This window comes from Labrus mixtus, chromosome 7 (genome assembly GCF_963584025.1).
Source record: "Labrus mixtus chromosome 7, fLabMix1.1, whole genome shotgun sequence".
Lineage (NCBI taxonomy): Eukaryota > Metazoa > Chordata > Actinopteri > Labriformes > Labridae > Labrus > Labrus mixtus.
Genome location: NC_083618.1, coordinates 16,446,654 through 16,470,555, shown reverse-complemented (window position 1 = coordinate 16,470,555; position 23,902 = coordinate 16,446,654). Strand labels below are relative to the sequence as shown.

Genomic DNA, 23,902 nt, shown 5'->3' with positions numbered 1-23,902 from the left:
ATCTGGAGTACAAGCATGCAAACGACCTTTTCTTTATATTCAGACTAACTTCATTCCACATGAGGAGGCTTGAGACAGAAAGCTTACCTTTTAGTAACTTTGCTTTGTATGTTTTTTTGTGTTTTAACAGCAAGGTTGTTGTGATTTCTGTCCATGACACTCCTTCACATCACACACAGCTTTAAGTCATAGAGACACTCTTGTTTTTTGTTGGAACCTTGGACCTCAACAAGCTTCACTGAAAAAAAGTCTCCATAGCAACTTTAATGAGCATTTCTTTTGACCATACAAACCCATTACATTACCCTCAGGGGCCAACAGAATACCAACAGTCCATTCTTTGAATATAGACACATCTTCTCAGGGGTAGAGCCATACTGCTTCATTTTAACTACAATGTCCAAATCCAAATAAAACATGGAAATTCAAATTCAGGTTTTAATTGCTAAAGATCATAGTTGCATGGTATAAAAATGCTGATTAAAAAGTAAACGCATGGGGTGCTGGTAGCCTAGTGGTTAGTGCACGTGCCCCACGTACGGAGGCTTGCTCTCCAAGCAAGGCGACCCGTTTTCCAATCTGATTTGTGGCTCCTTTCCTGAATGTCATTCCCCACTTTCTCTCTCTCTCTTCCCAATTTGTGGCTCTATCCACTGTCCTATCTCTAAAATAAAGGCATAAAAAGCCCCAAAATAAACCTCTCAAAAAATTAACAAGTGAGAGCATATGGCAGAAATTAAGTTATATACCTCAATACATTTTGGTGTGTTGAATTTTATACCAGCCGCCTTGCCGGTTCCACCAAATATGAAAACAGCACTTTTTCATATAAAAGGTAATTTTTCCATTAAAACTCCAGTTTAAGATAAGTGTAAACATCCCACGCTGATATATTTCGGAGCATGTCTTGCCACCAAAGCATGAACGGAATCTTTCAATCTTTATTCAATAGTAAGTTTCAAGGACCTTATGTAAGCACATGGGTACAAAGTATCAGTCTAAGTTTTGTTTCTTCTCATTCCAGCAGCCTCCAACAAAAAGTCCAAAATGTGTTTTTATAAAGTTAACCCACAGTGATGTTCATCAAACTCAGACAGAGGATTTTCAGAGAAAATTACATACTTGAATTCAACCAGTATGATGATATCATTACAGTGTCAATGATTTCCTACCAACTGAAGGTGACTGGTAGCTTAATATGAATAATTCAGAAAATTTGGTGAACTGAAACGCCATGCTCCAGGGTGTAATCTTTCAAAATGAGCACATTTGGTATTACAATCTACATTAAAACTCTTTCCAATCAACTATGTTTTATAGTTATTTGAAAAAAGAAGTTATTTCTGTGCTATCTTTGGGTAAAATAAATACATGTCTTTTTGTCCTTGAAGAGGGCTATTTTGTCTGACATGTATGAACATATCCTTAAAGCCAATATTGTGTTGTCCATTTGCTCCCTCCTCCTCTTCTCCCTTGCAGTCAGCAGTTTGCATTGGAGCCGCTTTAGTGACAGGGACACATTTATCATGTAATAAAGTGATGTAAGCTGTTACAAAACGCCCAAAATGAAACTCTGCCATTGTTAGTCTGGTACTGTAGTGAAGAAGGATTGTAGCTATTTCAGGTTGGTTTTTTTTAAACTCCACTGTCAATGATGTCCTTTTAGAGAAACAATAGATTCCATCTTGCTGGTATCTTTGTGGACTGTGTTTTTTCTGCCTGCAGCTTTCTATATATGCACCTGAGTGTAGCAGCATTAAAGAGTCCTGGTAAACTTTTATATTCACATCCTTATAAAGGCAAATAACAACACAAAGTAAATATTAATAAACACCGCTCCCCTTGGTGGTATTTCTCTCATTATGAGTACTGTATGTATAAATAAGACAAGGGAAGTCAATAACAGCCACAGACATTTTATTCTATTCAAACAAGTTACAAACATGAGAACCATCAAGTCCTTTCTCTGTATTATCTTTTACAGAGCTTTACTGCCACCTGCTGTTGAGGCGAGGGACAACTGTTACACAAGAAGTCTTGAATGCGAAATGGTTGGACAAATTATTTACACATCAGAAATTAGAAACACCACTTACTCTGTGATTTAGAACATGAACTCTGCAACAATATATTTATTTTATCAAAACTGCTACCCCACAAAGTGCCACAGATTATTACTATCATTCTGTCCATCTGCATTTTCAATTAAGGATTTAAGAAGGTCAAAAACATAAAGCCCCGTCTCATACATCTATCAAATGAGTTACAGTAATTGACACATACTGACATGAACAGCTGCATTTTCTCTGTTATTTCAGTGTTCAGTGACTTAAGCAGAAATCCCTACTGATCAAACAAGAAAAGGAAGGAACAAGGAAGCGGTTGCTAAATCATCACCTTTAAGCCCCTCACAGGCTTTGACATCAACTGCATTTATGTCTGAAGATATGACATATTTCTCACAGTTGCCTTTTTAGATGTTAAATTCACCAAAGTTGAGAAGGTTGTTGGTTTCAGACCAGGCAGCGTGCTGTGCCCCATCCATCTCAGAAGCGACTTGGTTGCCACTCTCAAGTCTGTGACTGGCTCCACCGATGACCGCATCACAATCGGGGCATTTGCGACTCTCCATAGCCCCCCCACACTCGGTTATGAGGTAGACATGGCCGTTTGGACATTTGTACCAGTGTCCTTGGCGCATCTGCATAGCCGAGACGATCATCTTCCTCTCCTCATCGCTGATCATCAAGCCTGTGGGTGGAACTTTTTTGTCCAGTTCCTTCATCGCTTCTTTGACTCGGTCTTCATCTTGCTCTCTGAATTGGCCTGACTTTTCCAGAAGTTGTCTTGTTGCTTCAAACTCCGTTTTGATATTGTCACTTTGTCTTCTTTCTTGTGCCATATTGAAACGAATGAGGAGTTCAGTCAGGAGGGTGAGTTTCTGTAGCTCTCTCTGCAAATCGAAGACTTGCTGATCCGTAAATTTTTGGTTTCTGTCATTGAGCCAGCATGTAAACTCCTCGACGTTATTTTCAAACGTGAAACTTTGCATTTTTTCCATTTGGATCTTCCTGAGCTTTGAGATTCTTAGAAGGAAGTCCATCTTGTTCTCAAGGACCCACACATCATTAGCTGTGAAATCCCTTTTTTCAAGGTGACCCCGAATATGCATATATGCATTTTGCTTCAGCACATCATAGATGGGAAGGTTTTCCTTCCACTGCTTTCGAAGAGCCATCCTCTGCACTTCTAAATCTGCCTGATCCCCATTGATTTTCGCTTTCACCATCTCTATCTGAGCCAGACTGCTGTTGATGTGAGTACCATAGCGTAGATTTTTTCGGATTGGAGTTCGACACTTTGGACATTCCTTCAGTTTTATCGCCACCTCCTTTCCCTCCCCTGACTGCTGGTTGTCATCCATCGCCATGTACGTGTCCATGGCTGAGTATTCAATGATGTGTCCGCAGTCTTCCAGCTGAATGAAGCTTGCCTCGGGGTCATCCTCAGTCCCGAAAAAAATCTCTGTGACCTCTTCGTGATTACAGATGCGACATTTGCTGGGACATTTGTCTCCACACAGACCTATGCAAGGATGGCCGCAGCCCAGGGTCTCGCCGCACGGTTCTGTGCATGGAGGGCGATCGCACGGCTCGTGGCAAAGCTTGGTGCAGCTTTGGTGAGCGCACTGCCAAAAACAGGGCTCATTGCATGGTGCACAGGACTCTCCACATTTTTTCTTACACTTGCTGTGGACGCAGCAATTCTCACACGGTCTCCGACAGGGGGGGCAATCACGAGTGCAAGGCTCCCTGCACTGGTGAGAGCAGATCAGGCCGCGTTCACATGGGTGAAGACATGGGCGGTGGAACCTGCCCTGAAAACACCTGCCACATGTGCCACGACAGGCATGGCCACATTTCAGCTGATGCTCACAAGGAGACTTGCATTCAGGTTTCTCATCCTGCATTTTGTAAAAGCAACAATCCTGTGTGATGTGGCCACAACTTAGATCTAAGGTGACCACCACCTTACACCTACTGGTGCATTCTAACCCACACCACGAGTCACACAGATGCCCACAGCGAAGCAGCCTCTCGCAAGGCTTCTTGCATGTAAACGTCGCGGGGTCCTGATGGCAGGGAACCATCTGTTTGTGTTCACACTGGGGTAGGATCTTCTCGACCTTCACTGGACATTTCTTTGGGCAGTCTTGGTAGCACATAAGTGGGCACTTGTGTTCCAGCTCACACAAAGTCTTCGGGCACTTCTTGACACACATGTACTTCTTGTGCTTGGGGTCGTAGGGATGGCAGACTCTTGTGCAAACATGGCCACATTGCAAACGGAACTCGCAGGGCTGGGTGCAGCCGCCTTCAGGGGCTTGGGCGAAATCTTCTGCACAAGAAGCTTTTACCCTTCGATCCGGATGATTTTCACAGCACAGGGTCAGAGCTTTTCCAACTTGGCCATTCTCCTCCAAGGTGCTGAAGATGTTGCTCCACAGTTTGACTTGTCCCAACATTTCCCTGTTGCAAATACAGAAGAGACCTTTCTTGGCACGAGACAAGGCCACACAGACACGATTGGGAATGTTCAAAAAGCCAACTTTGCCCTGCAGGTTGCTGCGGACCAGAGACAGGATGACAATGTCATTCTCTTCGCCCTGGTACTTGTCAACTACATGAACTTTAACTCCCTGGAACTGCTTTGCAGGCATCATACTACGCAGACACTGGAGCTGGCCGGTGTAGGTAGTGAGGATGGTAATTTGCTCTGGTTTGTAGTCCTGAAGGAGAAAATAGCGGCAAAGAGCGACTACAAACTCTGCCTCGTGCTTGTTCTTATGGCTTTTTCCATCTTTGATGTGTTCTTCCAGTTGGTTGTGCTCCACAAAGAATAAATTGGTGTTGAGTCCCTGTAAGACAGCATTTGATAGAACACATTTAGTTATACTTTATGTCTTGCACGATCTGTGACTCAAAATACTTTTCAAAGTCTAAGTTTCAATGCAGATACTTTTTATCCATGGATTATTTAAACTGAAATTCCCTGGAGCTTGAGAGCAAGTACTATACCCACCTTGATGTTTTCATATTCAAAAACAGAGGAATGGTTTTCCAGCTCTGAGTAGATATGTGGAGTCAGCAGACGGGCAATATCTGGCCTCATGCGATGCTGAAATATAAACAAAAAAAAACACAAACACAGGCATTCACATATGAATACAGAGGCATTAATGCACTGAAAAACAAACACACAGACACATACGTTCAGGTGCTATGCTTTTAGCTTAATGATTGATAGAACATGAAATCGGATAAATTCATAAACAAACTCCCGCCCCCCCCTCACTAACCTGGTAGTTGAGTCTGACATAAGGGACTTTCATCTTCACCAGCCTCTCAAACATGGACATCTCCAGGCTGAAGTTCCTGGCAAGATCGTAGACTGTGGCACTGGGGCGCAGCTGAGAGAAGAATTCAAGATTATCAAATGATGTAAAAAATGTAATTATAGTTGGAGAAATAAAAAAGTGAGTGGCAGAGTTTTTTATTGTTTCTTATACAAACTGAAGACTTGCTGGCTTCTTGTGGCCTAATGGAAAGATATTAAGGGCTTAAAATACGTTTTAATTTAAAAATTGGGATTTTCTTGCACATTGTGTCAACTTTGAAATGTTTAAAGAACGCATGGTGTAAATTGTAAATTGATACAGTAACTTGCTTTGGCTTTTTGAAATCACACGAGTTGTGTTACCATCTTTAATTATAGCCTCTAAATGGATCCAAACCATGTAAATAAAGAACAGAATGTTGAATTTCATGATCACATATTTACGTGATCAGACCATTTTCAGTTATGTAAATGTTAGTGAACACCATCAACACAGTAAGCCTGGGAGGGATAAGCAATGTTCTGCACTGGGTTTCTCTTTTAGTTGGACTGGATGAGAATACAGAATGTATGCAAATACAACCGAACTTTCTTTTGCTGTGCTGTTAGTTCTTCGCTCTTCGCCTGTATGTGTGTGTGTGTGAGAGAGTGAGTGAGTGTGGTGTGTGTGGGTAAGTGTCTCTAAGCAGCCTTAGCTAGAGGACAGAGTGTGATTGTGAATGTATGTGGGAGGGGGTGTGGGGGAGGCAAGACAAATTCTAGTATAAATGTGAAGCATTGTGTTCTGCTCGATTCAACACCAAACCTGTGATTAATGAACGGCCCGACAATGCCAAAGCTTATTTTACCAGGAATGTGTGATCCAACCACCTCCATCACATACACAGATCTGAGTTTGTGTTCCACGATAACAGAGCAGTTTCTTTGTATTTGACTTGTTAGTGCTCAGAGTTTTAAAACCATGAAGCAATTTTCAAGTCAAACTCGATTTGAAATTCCATTCTTATACTCGCTCAACTTCCTGTGCAACTGTTCAGGTTTGTTTGTATAGTCAAATGCATACATTCACGCGTAAACAGTGCAACAAACAAATATTAGGAAAAGAGCGTCAGGAAATTACACAGCAAGAAGATACCAGGAGAGAATATTCAGATGTGTGATCAAACTGTGTGTAGATGTGATCGCACTTTGCAGAATGCTAGACAGGCGGCCTGGCCATATGTCCTTGGCAGGCCCTTACAAGTAGTTGCAAAAGGCCACTGATGCCAAGCGTTTCACTCCTCACTAGTCTCCGTCTCTAGCTCTTGTAATGGCTGGCACAGAAAATTATGTTTTTTTTTTACATTTCCCTCAAGGCAATACACAAAATGTTACTGACAACCACACAAATACACAAACGCCCTTATGACAGGTTGTCCTTTACATTTTCACCTGGGCATGCAAATTAGGTCTTTTCAATCAGAAGGATCAAGGCTGATTGAAATACTCCAGAGCGCTAATTAGGCAAGATGCAAAAATTAGGCGAGATGCATACATTATAAGACCAAATCTCATGAGATGCCACTCTAACACAGTTCATCAACTTTGATATTCAGCTCGACATACTTTGATATTCATATAATTATTTGTATTTATGGCCTAAATGGTGCGCTACATCAGGGTTAGTAGATATACTCCACTTGCAGCTTGAGGTACTTTACAGAGCTCATCACTGTATACAAATATTGTGTATTAAAGCTCGGCTTATGAAAAAACTATAACCGATACCTCTATTTGACCTACAGAAGAAAACTAGACTATCAGTGAAAACACTGATTAATTCTATATAGTCACTATTAAAGCCTGAAATAACTAGGTGATAGTAACAGCATGCTGAAGAAACAGGCTTTTTTTTTTCCTGCACTTTTCACAACAAATATTCACAATGAGTGATACATTTGTTGTGAACAAAGAAGGATGAGATCAGAAAACACTACTTACACATGTACAGTCTAAGATCAGCAAAGAGAAAAGACATACGGCTTTGTTGTATACCATAATCAATACAAACAGACAGCTCCTCACAAGGGCTTTAATGTCTGTATCTAGACCTTATGGACTCAAATTCACTTTGGACTATGAATGTGTTCATGAAATGTGTTTGTAGCGGGTTGCTGTAATTCACAAGTGCTAATATGTCTAAATAATGGCTTAATGCAGAGCCAAGCTAGCAAGCAAGCCAATTGGCCATTTTAAGCTAAAATGACTTGCTGTATGTACTAGGTAGGCAGCTATTATGCCGCACACTTCAAAACGAAAGTATGTTGTTCCTGTTGAGGTTAGTATTTTTGTAATGTTGTACTTTTCGTATGAAATGGCAGCTTTAAACTGTTGTCAGTACACAAGACATATGCCTGAGCATGGCACACATGAGCTACCTGCCATGAACTAACTGTATCAGTGACTGGTATAAATTCTGTTCCTGGTCCAAAAAAATATGGCATATAAGGAAAGCGCCCTCTCAATATTCAGCACATTATACACAATGGATGTGTCGCTTTAAGGAGCTGGGTAAAGTGACGTGTAACAGAGTGCAGTTACATCACCATGACCTGAGCGATTGTTTACCAGTGTGGATTTTTTACCTGCTGGTGGTCTCCGATGAGGATGAGGTGTTGGCAGGACTCGCTCAGTGTGGTGATTGTGTGGGCCTCGAGAACCTCTGCAGCCTCTTCTACAATGATCAGACGTGGACGCACTTCCTGCAGAAGTTTACGGTACTTGGCTGCGCCTGTTGTTGTCATGCCGATTACCTGATGGACAGAAGTTGTGTTCATTTGAGCATCTCTTGGAATCTTTGTGATTCCTTGATTAAGTATATTAATACTAATATTAATATTATCCTGTTTAATGAGGTCATGACTTTTGGAGCTTGAACCAGCAGACTATAGTGCAGTGTCATTTGTCAATCGTTTCCACACATGTGCAGGTGCCTTCAATTCCACATGAGACAAGGTATATTTTTAATGTTAGGATGTTTAAAGAAGTTCTCTGCGTCTCGTAACAACAGGTTCAAAGCACACTAACGTAAAGATCATTGTTTTCCAAAGATGAAAATTTTGGCTACATCAAGCTAATATCATATGAGAGTGTTTCACTAAACTATTGATTGTGTCCACTATGATGAGGTTTGGAATAAACATGGAAAGTAAAAATGATCAGCTGTTCAGATGATTACTGTACCTTCGCTGTACGGAGCACACAGAGCCTCTCGTGGTCTTTAACTTCAGTCAGTCTGTCCACGGCGTTCTGATAAGCGTGTTCACACTCTTGGACGCCCTTGTAAAGTTCTTCCCTGTAGCGTGCCAACCACAGCCTGTAGATACAAAATAAATAGATGACAGTAACAACAAGGTGACTACTTACTCAACTTTATGGAAACCTGAAGACTCTCTCAAAGTATATACAGTACGTTATCTTTCTTGACAAAGCAGTACGTTTTAACCAATCACAACAAGAGAGATATAAAATAAGCCTTAGAAGGAAATTGCCCTGTTTGTAAGTTGAAATGAAAATTTAGACTATGCAGACAGGAGTTCTCTCAGGAGGAGAAGTTGCATCTTGGCTCTCTGAGGTGAGGAGATCCTCTGGGAAACATTTTCCTGGTGATTAGTTGACTTAATTATACACACTGGGAATACAGTACTTCTAGCAGAATGAGGCTGCTTGCATTGAGGATGAAAGGAAGTGAAGGAGGAGAAGAAGGAACATTTAGAAAAAAGGAGTGTTGAAAAGACAGACAGGTAAGAAATATTCATGGAGAGATGAAGTAAAGAAAAAAAAGAGGAACATAGTAAAGGAAGGAAGGAAGGAAAGGAAACACCAATGCAGAATTACCGATAGAGTCTCCATCTGTCCTTTATGCTCAGAGCCCAAATGCCCACGACAGCCTTCTCTTCTGTTTCACTCATGGAGGAGGTACCCCGCAGCTCTTTCTTGATGTATTTCATTATCCTTTTTCTCTCTTCACGTTGTACCTGCGAGGGTCAGAACAGGTTCAACTTTAAACACATTTGAAGTTCAAAGTTTGAGCTAATCTGGTAACATGTTTTGTTGTTATCTTAATAGAAATGATACACCCACATAGTCTTTCTTGTGGAAAAAAATAAAAGGCAAAGCTTTAACTTGATGGAGGGTCAAATATGAAAGATTAACAGGGACACACAGAAGCCGTGTTTGAGTATAACTGTGACACTGGAACAGATATGGATTAGACTATGCTTCATGAGTTGTCTTTTATCCCTGGCCATTGTTTCACTTTAAGCTGACCAACAGTGTCGCTAATTATATTGTTTCGGGTCCCATTCGAGGGGATTTGTTTTCAGGTAGGTAAATAAATCTGAGTCATGCTGCTTGATACAAAAGAAAAAAAACTCACTAGATAAAAAAAAAATTTAAAAAACACACTAGCTTCCATTTTTCATGACTCAACATAAAAATCAGTTTGTGTCATCCTCCTTCAGTTGCAATTGTATGTATTGACTGTTCATGTTTTATTTCCATGTAGCACTATATGTCACATTTTACTATAAAGGTACAGTCCTACTGACCACAGAAGCTTCCCTCTGCAAATGGAAACACTACAAATTATTCAGAGGCAACTTTCAAATAAAAATGAGGATTTACTTGAAAAATACTGTCGTGATCTATTTAAGAAAGGCACTTAAGAAGCTCCTTTACAGGTGCACACAATTTGTAAATTGTACTTTACTTGGAAAATAGGTTTTTAATCTCAATGGGAGAAACCTGGTTCAATAAAAAATATTTTTTAAATCCTAGTTTTTTGATTAATGTTTTTATAAAGAGTGCACAGCACTAGCATGCAGGCCTGAAAGCAGGGAACAAAAGTTGCTTCATGCTATTCCACTATTTGACAGGTGGTGGCAGTAATTTGCCAAGAAGTAAAACAAAAAAGAAAAGAAAGGTGAGATGAAGACTACAAGAGAGAAAAAATATGCATGTAAATCATGCATGTTAGATTTTTTTCCCCAAAAATCTCATTTTAAAATATTTTGTGTAGAAGGAAGTTAATTTTGTTAATAGGTACACAGTGTAAAGAAACAAAAAACTCTGCTTCTGTTGGGTGGCTTTTATATTGAGTCTATATCTACTCCTCTCACCCAGTCCATCTTTGCTCTTGATAAAAAGTTTCTCATTGCATATCGATTGACAAAATGTTGAATTCATGAAAAGTTAAGCTCGTGACAAACTCTTCATTTTTACCTCCCATTCTCCCTCGCCCTGTTGAGGCTGGATTTCAGCTTGACCGAGGTTCATATTAAGCATCATTGCTTCCATCTCTCTGGCAGCCTGCTGCATGTCCCTTTCCTTTTGTCCCTTCCTGAGTTCTTTGGGGCCGATGCTGTCGTCAATAAGCCGGTCTGCCAGGATCATGTCTGCTTCTTCTGTGATTTCAATGAAGTCGTCTTCATGAAAGAACATCGCTTCCTCTGGATCTGGATCTGGATCTGGATCTGGATCAAACACAGGAAGATTCAGTATGAGAGTGATTTCGTTCATCAGTGAATGAAATGTACCGACATTTTAGTTTTTATAGAAATGTATGTGCAACACAAAAGGCAGGAGCCGAGATCCTTAAACAGAGCGCTCTTCCTGCATCAGAGAACAAGCAAGAGAAACCATGCAACATCCAACATACTGCCATGATAAATTTAATCCCAGAGGGTAGCAGGGGTGTCCTGGGCACTACTACCTTTTTTTAAAATACAGGCGAGCAAATCAAGTTTTCCTGATCCAATAAAATGATCTGATCAACAGAACTGAAAAACATTAACTCAATTTAATGTACTGAAACAAATGATGTCTGCAGGGATTAATGTTTACATGTTGCTGCTGTTTTCTTTCTTTTTTTCTATTTTCCTTTTCGTTGCTGTTTTTTTTGTATTATTTAGAATCTGTAGGTCATTTATAAATTTTTTTAAAATCTTGACACTGAAAAGATACATATATAAACTATAAAAATACATTTTCATATCATATTATATTACATTATAGTCATCATTTACAAATATAATACAGCTAGTTGAATAGATGGAGAGGGGTGGGATTCAAGTTTTTACTTCTTCCCACTCCTTTGCGGACATGTAACTTAAAATAGCATCGTGTCCAAATTTTTTCTGAATTATACTTTCCACTGTTTGTAATTATTATTTATTTTCTGTCTGTTTTTTTATGTTCAGCTTTATCTTATGTTACATGTTCGGAATAAACAAATCAAATAAAAATGTTTAAAAAAAATGTGTATGTGACACAAAAAGAGTGCATTATTTTGTCCGTAGTCCAAAAACAAAAAATACTTGGCCACTGAATTTTGTACATCTACCTGCCACCTTGGCCAGTGAGTCAGAAAGTTCATTTCGGGCAGTGATCACAACTAATAAAATTCTTATTTGAGGCCACTGACATCAGAGTATACTCCGAGTAGCCTAACCTCACATAACAGAAAACTGAAAAGGTTTGAGGAGATGAAAACCATATGGCATAGAGAACCAATATTTATTACTTTACATGCAAATAAGGTCTCAACTGTCTATGCACTTAGGAGAGGCGGTAACCATACCCAAAATGAAGGAAACAGAACCAACTCTAAAGAACATGATTGTTGGAGAACAACACAACGGAACTGGGAGATAGCTGTAGGTAAATCCCTGGATCCTGAGACATGGGAACATACTTTTTTTAAAACTCCACACAGTTTGCAAATCAGTTAAAAACAAGATGACTAATTAACATTGTGTACATCCATTATACTTTACACCGGTTACACTCAATAAGATGGACTCATCTAAATCTGATTTGTGTTGGCATTGTAATCGGGGATCTGGGATAGGGTTACCACTTCTCTGGGTAAATGGATCAACACAAATGTGACTTGTGAGCCTGTGATGTGTCTTCTTAACTATAAACCTCAAGGAACTAGGTCTAAAGTAAATAATAACAACCGGATGTATGACGGCCAAGAGACTGATTGCTACTAGCCACTGGAAAGAAACAGGAAAACTGAATCATGATCTATGGCTCCATACATTTCTGGAGACTGTTGCAATGGAAGGTGCAGCCTCTAACCTAGTTGAAGAATATAAGGAAGACCAACTCATTTGGAAAGACATTTTGGACATTATAAAGACTGTGCCTGTTAGGGCTGCACGATATATCGTTTCAGCATCGTCATCGTGATGTGTACATGCACAATAGTCACACCGCAAGGACATGCGATGTGAAGAAGAAAAAAAGAAATCCGTCTGGAGCTGAAAAATGTATTTGAGCCTTTCAATTAAGTTTATGTAGCCTGTCTACGCCCATTCACATTACTAATCGATCTAAATGAGCATATATTTATATATTTTACCACATTACATGCGACAACTTGCATAGTTAGAACACCTTCTCAGCGCTCTGTCATCTCACCTGCTGTTATCAGGGTCGGGCAGAGCGACCAATAGTGAGTGGTCGAGTGACTGAGAGAGAGGGAGCGGTGAATGTGAGCGGAGCATAGCAGGGATCTTGACAATCTGACAGTTTGCTTATAGTTAATATCACATATATTTAACACTTTCGGGGTGAAAGCGGCTTCCAGATCTGTGCGTTAAACTCTATCTTCAGTCAGAACGGGCTCTCGGTTTTGTTTTTGAGGTCTAAGTTTCAATCTTCTGATAGCCCTTTTTATTGTTTATTTCATGGCCTCCTTCCCCCGCCTTACGAATTCATGAGCTGCCATAAAACTTGAAACAGTCGTAGTTTAATGTCGAAGTAATCTGTTGCTTAAAGTTTGCTTTGCTTCCTGCGGAAATCGCCCTTTTTCTCTTTCCAAGGCGGATCATCTTCACAAAATGCATTGTGCTTGTTCTAGAAATGTCTCTAAACATTACTTTTCATTGATTCACATCTCTGGCAACTGATTACTCAAGCCTACAAAAAAGGCAAAACGCAGGATGAGGACAAACTCTGTGAGCCATTGCACGTCTGCTCAGCCTGTATGTATGTGAGGGCTCCCGCTGTGTGTCTCTCTCGTACGCGCGCAGGCTGGAGGGACGCAGCACGTTAATATATTTAATAAATATCCCCGTGATTTTATTTGGTCGCGGAGGGAAACTTAAATGATGGAACCTCAGTGCATGAGCGCGTTATTAAAAAGTCTGACCTGATGTGAGAAGAATCACTTGCAGGAAATATTATAGATCAATATCGATAGGCTAATTAACGGATATCAACATGATAAGACCCTTTGCAAACGCAAATAGCGTTCACGGAGGTAGAGAGAGAGACAAAGGCAATCAGGTTAGAGTCTGTAATCATCATTTCAGGGAGAGTCAGGGAGAATTCAGCTGAACAGAGTGAAGCAGTAAACTTTAAAAAATATCGCAATATATATCGCAGGAAACAAAAATATGGCAATGTCATTCATTCCCAATATCGTGCAGCCCCAGTGCCTGTACTCCCCACATAAATTAATACTTCCCTAGGAACACCCTCTCTTCACCCCTCTGTAGCTATACGATATAAACTTCCTCTGTGACCTCCTGCATGCTTTTTTTTTTTTTAACCTTAGTCCTGATGTTTTGTTTTTTTTGCTTGTTTGTTTTTGTTTTCTGCCTGTTTTTTTTATTGTTGTCATTTGTCTGATGTGGCAAATGCCTGACAAAATGAAAACAATGTTCATGCATACTGTAAGCTGTCTTTAAAGTTGAACTTGAATAAAACTTAAAAAAAAAAAAAAAGAATGTACTCCGAACAACCTGACTTCAGTCAAAATGAACTGAGCGATCAATCAATTCAATGTGAAGAAGGCAGATGACTGCTGCTACTGTACTCGGGTTATACTCGAGATTTCCACACATACTCTAACACTCACACAATGTTTGAGGTTATGACAAAAAGAGTCACTCATTTGTTAAGCCCTGCAGAATTAACATAATATCACAACAAATCTTTTCCCACAGAGGAATTCTACAGTATATTTTGCAATATGCTGAGAATTGCGACACAATATATTTTTTGATGTATCTTTTTTAACTGCATATAATGGATAATCAAACTAAATCAAGAACTGTTTTGTCTATTCATCTCACTTCAGTCTTTTAATTTCGACACAATGGGAGTGAAGCCCACAGACTGACCAACACTGTGATCAAAGTAAAACCCTGTAAACGGCTGCATGCACCTCACAATCTGAACTGTTGGTATTTTACTCCAATCGAACTGAACTGAACACAAACATATATGGACCACTGTACAACTGCAGTGATTTTTAAATATGCAACTTGAATCGTGCAACTGCTTCAGCAATTAAAAGAGCATATTAGCTTTTGATATAATTAAAATATCGTTAGTATAGCCACGCAAAATACCGCAATACTATGCTGTATCGCTTTACCCCCCACCTCTACTAAAATAATTTTCATGTCATCCCAACAACAAGAACAAGAAATTATTTTATTTCTGTTGTAGAATGAACATGTGAAACATATACAATTCAATTTTGTCTAGTGTAAATATATTAAAAATCTATTTTTTAATAACACCTAGAATTTTGAGGTGCTGTTAATACACCTTTAGTTCAAAGAAACCACTTTAGAGATCCCCTTACACATCAGAGAAACACTTGCAGAAAGTTGTACCTTCATATCCAGTTGCGTTCTCTGTCTCCCCCTGCAGGATGGTGATGGAACCCAAACCCAACCACTCCATCATGGGACTGGACTTCTTCTGACTCCACATGTCAAAACCATCATAAATCTGCAAATCATTTCATGGAAAAGGCAAACAGTTATCTGATCCATATATCCCAGTTTATACATGAATATGACATGTGTTTTTTGATATTCAGTGGGACTCACAGGTTGCTGGTGCAGACTGGTCCAGTGTGTCGATGAAATGCATCCCATTAAGAAGTTTTCATGCAGGACGCCTTTCAAACAACACTCCATCTTCAGGGTCTGAGCCTGGATCTTCTCCTCCTCCATTTCCAGCTGCTCATAAATCTGATTAACACATCACAAATGGAGCTATTAGGTCGAGAAAATCACAGAGGAATGTGCGCGATATACTTCAACTTGTAGAGCCGACAACAATGTGTGACAAAAGGTAAAACAAAATGAGGACAGAGGAATGATAAAACCTAAAATATCCTTTGATATGTTCTAAATACTCAGTTATGCGTGAGAGAAATAAAGAGCATCTTGAACCATGTTTAATGTTTAAACTGTAGGGCACGCTGTATGACCTCACCTCATGTTTTGCAAAACCCAGGTGTGAGGGCATCGCTCTTTTCAAACTCTTTGAGTGGATCAGCTCTCTCAGAATGAAAGGCTTCAGGATCTCACTGCTGCTGCGACCTCCTACTCTCACGATGTCACCATTCAGAAACCTGTGGATACCTTAGATGCAGACAGAAACATTTCAGAATGTCAACAAATAAATGTCCCGGAAAAAATAATGTTTGAATTACAAAAAAAGAAAGAAGAGAGATCTGCCTACCCTCCAGGAACTGATCCAGGGCATGGTTAGTGTAACACACCACCAACATCGGGACCTGGTCATCTCTCCAGAGAACCTCATTGGTCAACAGAGCCTGAGCAATTTTAAGGCCAACGTAGGTTTTCCCTGAGAAAATACACCAAATCAATTTACCATAAAGCGTGAGGAGACATTTTGGGGCAAATTGCTACTTTAATTAGGTAAAAATGTCTTTCTTTTTTTTTTAGATAATATAAAACCAATATAGGCTTTTTCTGAGAAGAAGAGAAAACGAGGAGCATATTTGTTTTTAAGAACTTAAAAAAGTTGAGAGGCACACTCAGATTACATACAAATAATCATTTACATCTTCTTGCCTTCTTGCTACACTGACAATCCATACCATGCCTAAGCACTCTTCAACCCTAAAGTCCAGTTCGTTTGACCAGTGTGACTGCTTCCGAACCGTGCTCAAGCACGATACACTTCCTTGGCTATGGCACGCTTCAGAGAGGTGTGCTTCGGCACAGTGCAGTTCATGCACGAGCACGAGCACAACACTGCAAGTGTGACTGCGCTCTAAGGATATGTCACACCTGTTGACAAGCTTTTGAAGGTTGTTGTAGAAAAAAAGTTAACTCAGCAACTCTTTGGATCTTCTATTTGAACAACCTGCAAAATGCATTTTACACTTTATATTCCCAAATGAACAAAGTTATCATTCCTATGATGGCTTTTCAATGTCTCACCAGTGCCAGGAGGACCCTGTATGATCGCCAGCTCCTTGGTCAGGGCAAGGTGAACGGCTTTCATCTGAGACTCGTCCAGCCCCAGCGCCTCCATCTTGGGCCATGCCTTTGGGTTCAGGCTGTGAAAAGGTTGAATCTTGTGCTTTGGGAGAGCGATGGCTGCGAGGTTATAAGTGTCCTGTCGCCGCAGATAAGCTGGGGGGTCCACATCTGAGCTGCACTCCACGATATATCTGCAAGCATTATGGACATGATTAAACCTTTCTTTTATTCTAGAGGAGAGAGTGGGTGATGACATGCAGCAAAAGGCCGGATTCAAACCCATGGCTGCTGCCAGGAGGACCACATCTTCCACACGTGGGGAGCATGACATGATCGCGAGGCCATCCGGTTCCCCATTATTCAATCTTTTAGTGTCCATGTATGGTTTTGTTTATTTGCTCATAATATGTTTCCTAAATATATACACTTTCTCAAATCTCTGAATTAATAAAATTATTTATTTTTTAAACTCACTGCATTGAACACATTAAGGCTTTTTTGTCAGTAAACTGTAACTGACAATGGTCAGTTTGGCACTAACCAGATAATTAAGAACATCACAGCCCATGGGTTGTTAAAAGAAGCGGACCACTCATTTGCACGAACACTACTTTTGATCTGTCACTTTGGTCACAGCCATCTTGTTATGTCTGTTGTTTAGTTTTTAACCAGAAGCGACCATATTTGGTTTGATTGGTTGGACACATGGATTATTTAAGCACTTCTTTTTAAATGGGGCCATTGTTCACAAAGTTACCGTTATGCTGTAATAAAAAACACTTAAAACTAGTAACTGAGACCATAAAGGGGTTAAGGAAAAGCTTTCAGAGATATCAAATGAACAGAGAAGAAGGCTCTCATATCTATTTCAAATATACAAGACTTCTTTCTGCAAACCAGAGGACGGAGTCGCCCCCTGCTGGCCATTAGAAAGAAGACAAGATGAAGGCACTTCTGTGTTGGCTTCAACTTGTGAGTTGTCAAAGATTCATTTAAACCATAACACAAGTGAAGAAGAGACATAACATGTTTGGAGTCCCAAGAGAAAGGTCTGTTAAAACAGATGGCCAACAAAGTGATTCATGTAAATCCATTACTGAGTGCCATCCACGAGCGCAGACAATAATCACATATTGAACACATCCATGCATGATTGCTTTTTTGGAATACTGCGGTGATAAAATCAACTTGTGCCAATTAAAAGTGGAATTACTGAACTTTCTTTGAGCACGTCTCCCCCAGACCTCCCTTGAAATATCTAAAGAGAGTGAAAGCGCACTGGGATTGTATAAAAACAGCGACCTTGATGGTAAAACCTCAAACTCCTCCAATCTCAGACACACACTCCTACCTCTGAAAGGGCAGCTTGTCCTCCTCCTGCTCCTGCAGCCCCTCGAGAACGTACCGATAGGCCTCGAAGAACGCAGTAGTCTCGACCATGAGGAAGGACTGACCTTTCTGCAACACAAACATGTTTATGTCTTTATCTATTTTTTTTTTTTTACATTGAACCACCAACAGCCTTGATGAAATCTTGATTTACAGTCATGTCTTTTTTGAAGTTGTAAATTTAAGCATTGTATACAGTAGTACTTAGCTTGTTTTAACACATTATTTAAGCTATTTGTATCTCTGCAGGTTGACTAGATTTAATCAATAAAGTATTAAATAAACTGTCGACTTAACTCTAGTTTTGGTGAAAGTTTTTTTACAGAATAAATGGCTAATAAGATATTCTGCACCCCTCAACAACTTTTGGACATTTTTTTCCTCCCCACCTGAATTGTGTCCAGCTGGATTTTGCTTTCTTCAGTAAAGGAAATCTGGACCTGTCCTTTACACAGAGCCTTAGGATCCCGATCTGATACTGTTGCAAACAAGAGTGTGTCAAAATAATCACAAGACAGACAGACCAGGGATCCAAAGATTAGCCTCTTGGTGTTCTCCCAGCGCACAAACTGTAAGGAACAAGAAGATTTTGTTATTGTTAAAAGAACTACTAGTTCAGTTTCAGGCGACACTAAATGAAACAAAGATCTCCATCCAGAGGCTGACCTTAAGTGGCTGCACATCAAACTCGACTACATAAGCAATCCCAGTGTGCGTGCACTTTGGCACCACCAGCTTTGTGTCAAAATACACCCTGATGTCATCAAACTGCTTCTTCTTCAGTGTATTATCACTCCTTTCCATGTTCTTTTTGTTCCAGAGCAGCTGCTGGATCCCCTCGCGAAGCGGCCGCACAAAGTCCTCCCTCAGTAATCGGAAGTGTGTGTCCAGGTATACATGGGTGTTTGTGTAGCGCTGCGAGGTGAGGTTGGGTCTGAGGAAAGGCCTTTCTTCCTTATGGAGCTCCTCAAGTGTGGGGTAAATGGGAATGGTCCTGAAATCTTCCAAGTCCTCCTCACCTGGGTATGAAAAAGCGGGACGTTGAGTAACTTGTTTACCTATGAAACAATGTTTTGCAGTAAAATGTCATTTTGCAGTGTTGTGCTAAGTAAAAAATTATTAACTGGGTTTTCACCTTCATTGGTTAATAGGGAGTAAGTTTCCTTATCTGAACGCAGGGTTCCCTCCCGGGATTTCTCCTCAAGGTGTTCGATCAGGCCTTGAACCCCCTCCACCCTCTCCTCCACTTGAGGCTGGATGTGGACTCCTGATGCCCTGAGCCTGTCAATGATTGGTTTGATTTGTGTCACCAACAGACTCACTGTTGCCAACGAGCTGGCAGGGTACGTGTTGAGGACCTGACACACATTGAAGGAAGAGAACACAAACAAACACAGAAAATGTTATTACTCTTACATTTTAATTTATTCTATTTGTTTTGGGAACATTGTTACAAGGTTACGCAAAGGCTCTGACATCTCCTCCATTGGCTTGTTGCTTTAGAATGGAGGACATTCAAATATTGTATTACAACTGCTCAACTGCTTTGCATTACAGGTTTGAAACAGGATTTCATTCCCTTGAATGAGAGAACATGTTTTATTTGAGAAGAAGTAGTATCTGCGTGTTGCAAAAATCTCACTTCAACTTTTTTTAATTTGTTCATTTATGTACATCCATCCTCTGTTTACCTCAGACAGAATGGCTAGGATGTTTTCCAGTTGCAGTGGATATCGTTCCCTGCGGTGAGGGTTGGACTCTGAAACCATGCCCACCAGATAATGGGGCAGGACGGTGCGGAAAAACCCGGAATCTTTTATGATGAGGGCCAGATACTGCAGGGTTCCTCTGTTGGTCCGGGCTTTGAAGGCTTTACTCATAACCAGGCAGAGGAGTTCGACCAGGTCCTGCCTCATCGTCGTGTCGCTGAGGACCTCAGGTAGGCCCGGTTTGGTCGACAGGGTGATGGCCAGCAGAGACGGCTCCTTTAAAGAGAGTTCCTCCAGTGTTCTAAAGCCCAGACCATTGCCCCGTGGTGCCCCCATTCCGCCTGCAGATTTTGCTCTCGCTCCATTTCTGTCTTGTCTGTCTCCCCTAACATGTCTCCTCCCTCCGTCTTTTCCTCCCCTTCTATCCATGCTCTGTCCTTCCCCTCTCTTTGCAGCAGTTTCTAGTGAACCTCTTCTCCATCCTTCTTTTCCAGTTGGACCTTGCTCTCCCCTTTGTCTTACCCCTCCTCCCCCTTCTTCCTTGTTGGCTCCCCCACCCTGTCTACCGACTCCTCCTCCTCCTCCTCCTCCTCCTCTTTTTTTCTGTTTGGCTCCTCCCCACTGACTTCCTGCTGCCCCTCCTCCTTCTTGTCTGGCCCCTCCCACCTGCCTACATGCCCCTCTGCCTCCTCCCCTTCCCCTCCCTCGCATCGCACTTGCCTCCACCCTGCCTTCTCTTCCTGCACCTATTTGCCCCCCTCTTATCATGCCTCTCCAGCAAATGCCTTCACCCCCACCTCCTCCCTCTGCTCCTCCATCTGTCACCTCCCTATTTTTGCTCTTTGCACCTCGATGTCTGCTTCTTTTGCGTTTGTCTTCTGTAGAATTTCCATTTTCATCAGTATCACCTGGGGAAGGAAAAACAAAATGTATGTATTAAGACCTTGAAAATGAGCACTTAGTGTTGTCTTTGTATTCATCTTATTTTAAGTGATCAACTTTCAAACTTTATATTTACCATTATGAAGTTTGAATCCCTTTAAGCCCTCCATAGGCTCACATGTGACACCTGCTCAGATTTAGGTAAGGGTCACTGTTTATCTCTAACAGAAAGAAATTGGAGAAGTAAAAAAAACATGATTTCATCATTATAAAACAAGAATAATGAACAATCCTCAATCCGCAGACAAGTGCTTAGAAGTGCTTATTATTCTTTTTTTTAATCATATCTAAATTCCTACCGCATACGATTATCAGTATTTGCAAGGTCAAAGCAGTGTTTGGGGTCAGATAAGAAGAGATGATCTCACTCTTTATAGTTTCTGAGGAAATAGAAACAACCATTCTGTCTGCTAGATCGAGAAAAAGGTTATTATTGAGCAAAGGGAGCTGCAAACAACATTTTAACTATTCAGAGAGATATAAAACATTTTATTCCAGTTCTTTTCCTGGGTGTTTGCTTGCAATAGAAATGAATTACAAATATAAATGCAGAGTGCGACCTCTAGTGGACGCACATGATATAAGGGGTTAAGTTAGGTTTCCATTCTACAGAAATGAGATCAGAGCACATTGAAGCTTTGCATGTTGCTTTACACAACACGCTAATACATTTGCAAACACTTTTTCTTCTTCTTCTTCAATTTTTCTAATTCTAACTTTGGGTGTTCTCACTCGGGGTGTTGTTTGCTTGCAATAGAAATTATGTACAAATATAAATGCAGAGTGCGACCTCTAGTGGACGGACATGATAGAGGGAGTTCAATTAGGTTTCCATTCTACAGAATTCAGATGACAGCATACTGAGGCTTTGCATGTTGCTTTACACAACAAGCAATTTTTTTCCAATTGTTTTAATTCTCACGTTAGATCCCAACGAATAATTTTCCACATAGTCCTTACACCGACATGATATTAATGATTTTATGTCCGCATTTATTTATTTTACAGTCACGTAGGCCTATTGCGCTTAATTCGTACTAAATATTAAATTTAGTTAACAAGTAAGCTATGACAGGTAGCTGTCTCAAATGTTACTACTATCCCCTAAAGCAGCATCTTCTTTCGAAAAAAAGAAAGACATATAAAAAGTAGGACTTACCAAGCCTGAAATGTTGTGATAATGGTATTCACACTAACATGTATCTTTATCAGACCGGTAGTCTAGTCTCTGCGAGCTGCTCCCTTGTTGTTCTTGCTTCTTCTTCTGCTGCTGCTGCTGCTGCTGCTGCTGCTGCTAGCACTCTCTCTGTCAGTGCAGGAAGCTGCTGTTTATATAATGCTCTGTCACTCCCGTTTTCCTTTCATCACATCAAACCGGGTAACACGCCACACCTAGCAGACAATGTGAAACATTAGGCTACTGGGTTTATGACTAAGAAGCACATGAGTCACATCTTTGGGCACAACATTGGCCGGTCTGCGAAAGTTTCGGTAGGTTGTTGGTGGCAAAAAAAAAAAAAAGTGTAGACGCATTATCAACACAGTTTAGTTGTAACCCTGTAAAATTAATGTGACACCTACATTGGTAATAGTGCCCAGAAGTCTGAGAACAGTGGTCCAACTTTTAATAGCCTAGATAAGGTTGAGTATTTTGAAACATTTTAAAACACTGTCTTGAAATTGTTGAACTATCCCTAAGTACCAATCATGTTTTTAAAAGTAAATGTATTATCTAAATGACTGTGAACAAAATGTCATACCTGGAGTTGTTTCTTCCATTGAAGCATGTATGACACGTGGATTTGATGGCCTTAGAGCAGTGGTTCCCAAAGTTGGGGTCGGGACCCACTGGGGGGTCACAAGACACTGAGAAGGGGGTCGTGAGAATTCTTCCAAACACATCAAAATTAAAAATCACTTAAAATTGCCTATTTTACCCATTATTGTCAAAACATATGAAAAAAAAAAAAAAGATCAAGAGATTAATTCTGCTACCATTATGAAAATAATAATACAGTGTTCAGGCTGTTCTTTTGTGTCGTTCTAATTCCAGTGTTTGGATCGTGTACCCGGCTGTGCACAACGGTAAATGTTTTAACCACCTCCATGGACAGAGTGGGTCCCCAGTCTCTAGCACCTTATTTTTGGGGGTCATGGGCTGAAAAGTTTGGGAACCCCTGCCTTAGAGGACTAGTTAAGTAACTCAACCAACTCCAGTCTGTATTCATTGACAGATATGGCTGCACCTTTGGTTTACAGCAGATTATTAGCATGAGTCATTATGATACCCTGAGAGCCTTTTTTATGAATCAAATGACTGCTGGTTTGTGTGACGACAGTGAGTTTTTTAGGAGGGTGTACTGTTAGTTTTTAAACCATAAAACCACAAAATGCTTACAGTACACCTGTTGCCCTCTGACATTACGCCCGGGGTTTAAAGTTTAAACGCTGTTAATGTTTAACTGCTCTGTTCAAGGTTGTGATTTGTAAAACTGTAAGGTAAGTGCTTTCATTTCACCACCTCCTTCCTGGTTGTTCAGCAAATTTGAAGACTATTGAAAGTGAAAATGTGGAGAGACAAGGTCAAAATGGGAAATTGAACAGCATATTTGCCTGCCAGTTTCCTAGATAGCAGCTAACATTCAACTGCTTGCAAGCTAACTAGGCCTATAGTTTAATTCTGTGAGGCTAATGTAATGTAAGCTAAGACATTATCTTGTAACACTACCAAGAGTTATGTGAGCTTTTAGGTACTTCTTAGCTTTTGGTAATGTGATGGAGTGAGTGGCTGATCGACATGATGTTGGCTGTTATTGACCATGACCCAATGAGCACAACAGTAATGGCATTTGAGCTTCCCAACCTTACTTTTGGGAGGCCATCAGAAGAAAATGGCCACTGTGGGATCAATTGGCCAAGAAATAGGCCCCTCAGCAGATGATGGTGAAAAAAACCTACTCACGGATGAAACCAAGTTTGAGAATTACAGCAGTAACAGGGGATTTAGAAAACAAATCTAGAGACTTAGAGCGTTAACAAAATGACAGTGGAACATGTTGATGGGGATATAAGTCTGGGGTACTTTTGCTGACTCTGGAGTTGGACACCTCAACTAAATAGTCTTCACTGGAAAGAAACACTTAATCATCACTATCAGTA

General features: G+C 40.5%; 1 protein-coding gene across 3 annotated transcripts; it reads right to left on the bottom strand.

Annotated features, from left to right (window-relative positions):
• Nucleotides 1-1,896: 1,896 nt before the first annotated feature.
• Nucleotides 1,897-22,057, bottom strand: znfx1 (zinc finger, NFX1-type containing 1). 3 transcript variants are annotated; one of them, XM_061043305.1, is made up of 20 exons: nucleotides 21,903-22,056; nucleotides 20,820-20,904; nucleotides 20,368-20,709; nucleotides 19,784-20,307; nucleotides 19,228-19,450; nucleotides 18,759-19,111; nucleotides 18,482-18,661; nucleotides 18,055-18,161; nucleotides 16,662-16,894; nucleotides 15,934-16,059; nucleotides 15,685-15,833; nucleotides 15,294-15,437; nucleotides 15,075-15,192; nucleotides 10,660-10,910; nucleotides 9,274-9,413; nucleotides 8,620-8,752; nucleotides 8,022-8,189; nucleotides 5,360-5,470; nucleotides 5,083-5,178; nucleotides 1,897-4,918 (listed from the first exon to the last, which is right to left on the bottom strand). In XM_061043305.1, exons 2-20 carry the CDS (start codon nucleotides 20,851-20,853, stop codon nucleotides 2,474-2,476), a joined length of 5,877 nt encoding a protein of 1,958 aa, XP_060899288.1. In that variant the 5' UTR covers nucleotides 20,854-20,904; nucleotides 21,903-22,056; the 3' UTR covers nucleotides 1,897-2,473. The 3 variants fall into 3 exon arrangements, with proteins under 3 accessions (XP_060899288.1, XP_060899286.1, XP_060899287.1); XM_061043303.1 differs by having other exon boundaries at nucleotides 19,784-20,709; nucleotides 21,903-22,057; XM_061043304.1 differs by having other exon boundaries at nucleotides 10,660-10,904; nucleotides 19,784-20,709.
• Nucleotides 22,058-23,902: the final 1,845 nt, after the last annotated feature.

Bases quoted from the DNA above. Each gene is read 5' to 3' on its own strand.
- znfx1 (XM_061043303.1), bottom strand. From the start codon at position 20,853: ATGGAGGGCTTAAAGGGATTCAAACTTCATAATG. The intron at 18,662-18,758 runs GTCAGCCTCTGG...TGTTCCTTACAG, and splicing joins TTGATGTGCAGCCACTTAAG to TTTGTGCGCTGGGAGAACAC. The intron at 15,834-15,933 runs GTAGGCAGATCT...TCTGCATCTAAG, and splicing joins CCTGGATCAGTTCCTGGAGG to GTATCCACAGGTTTCTGAAT.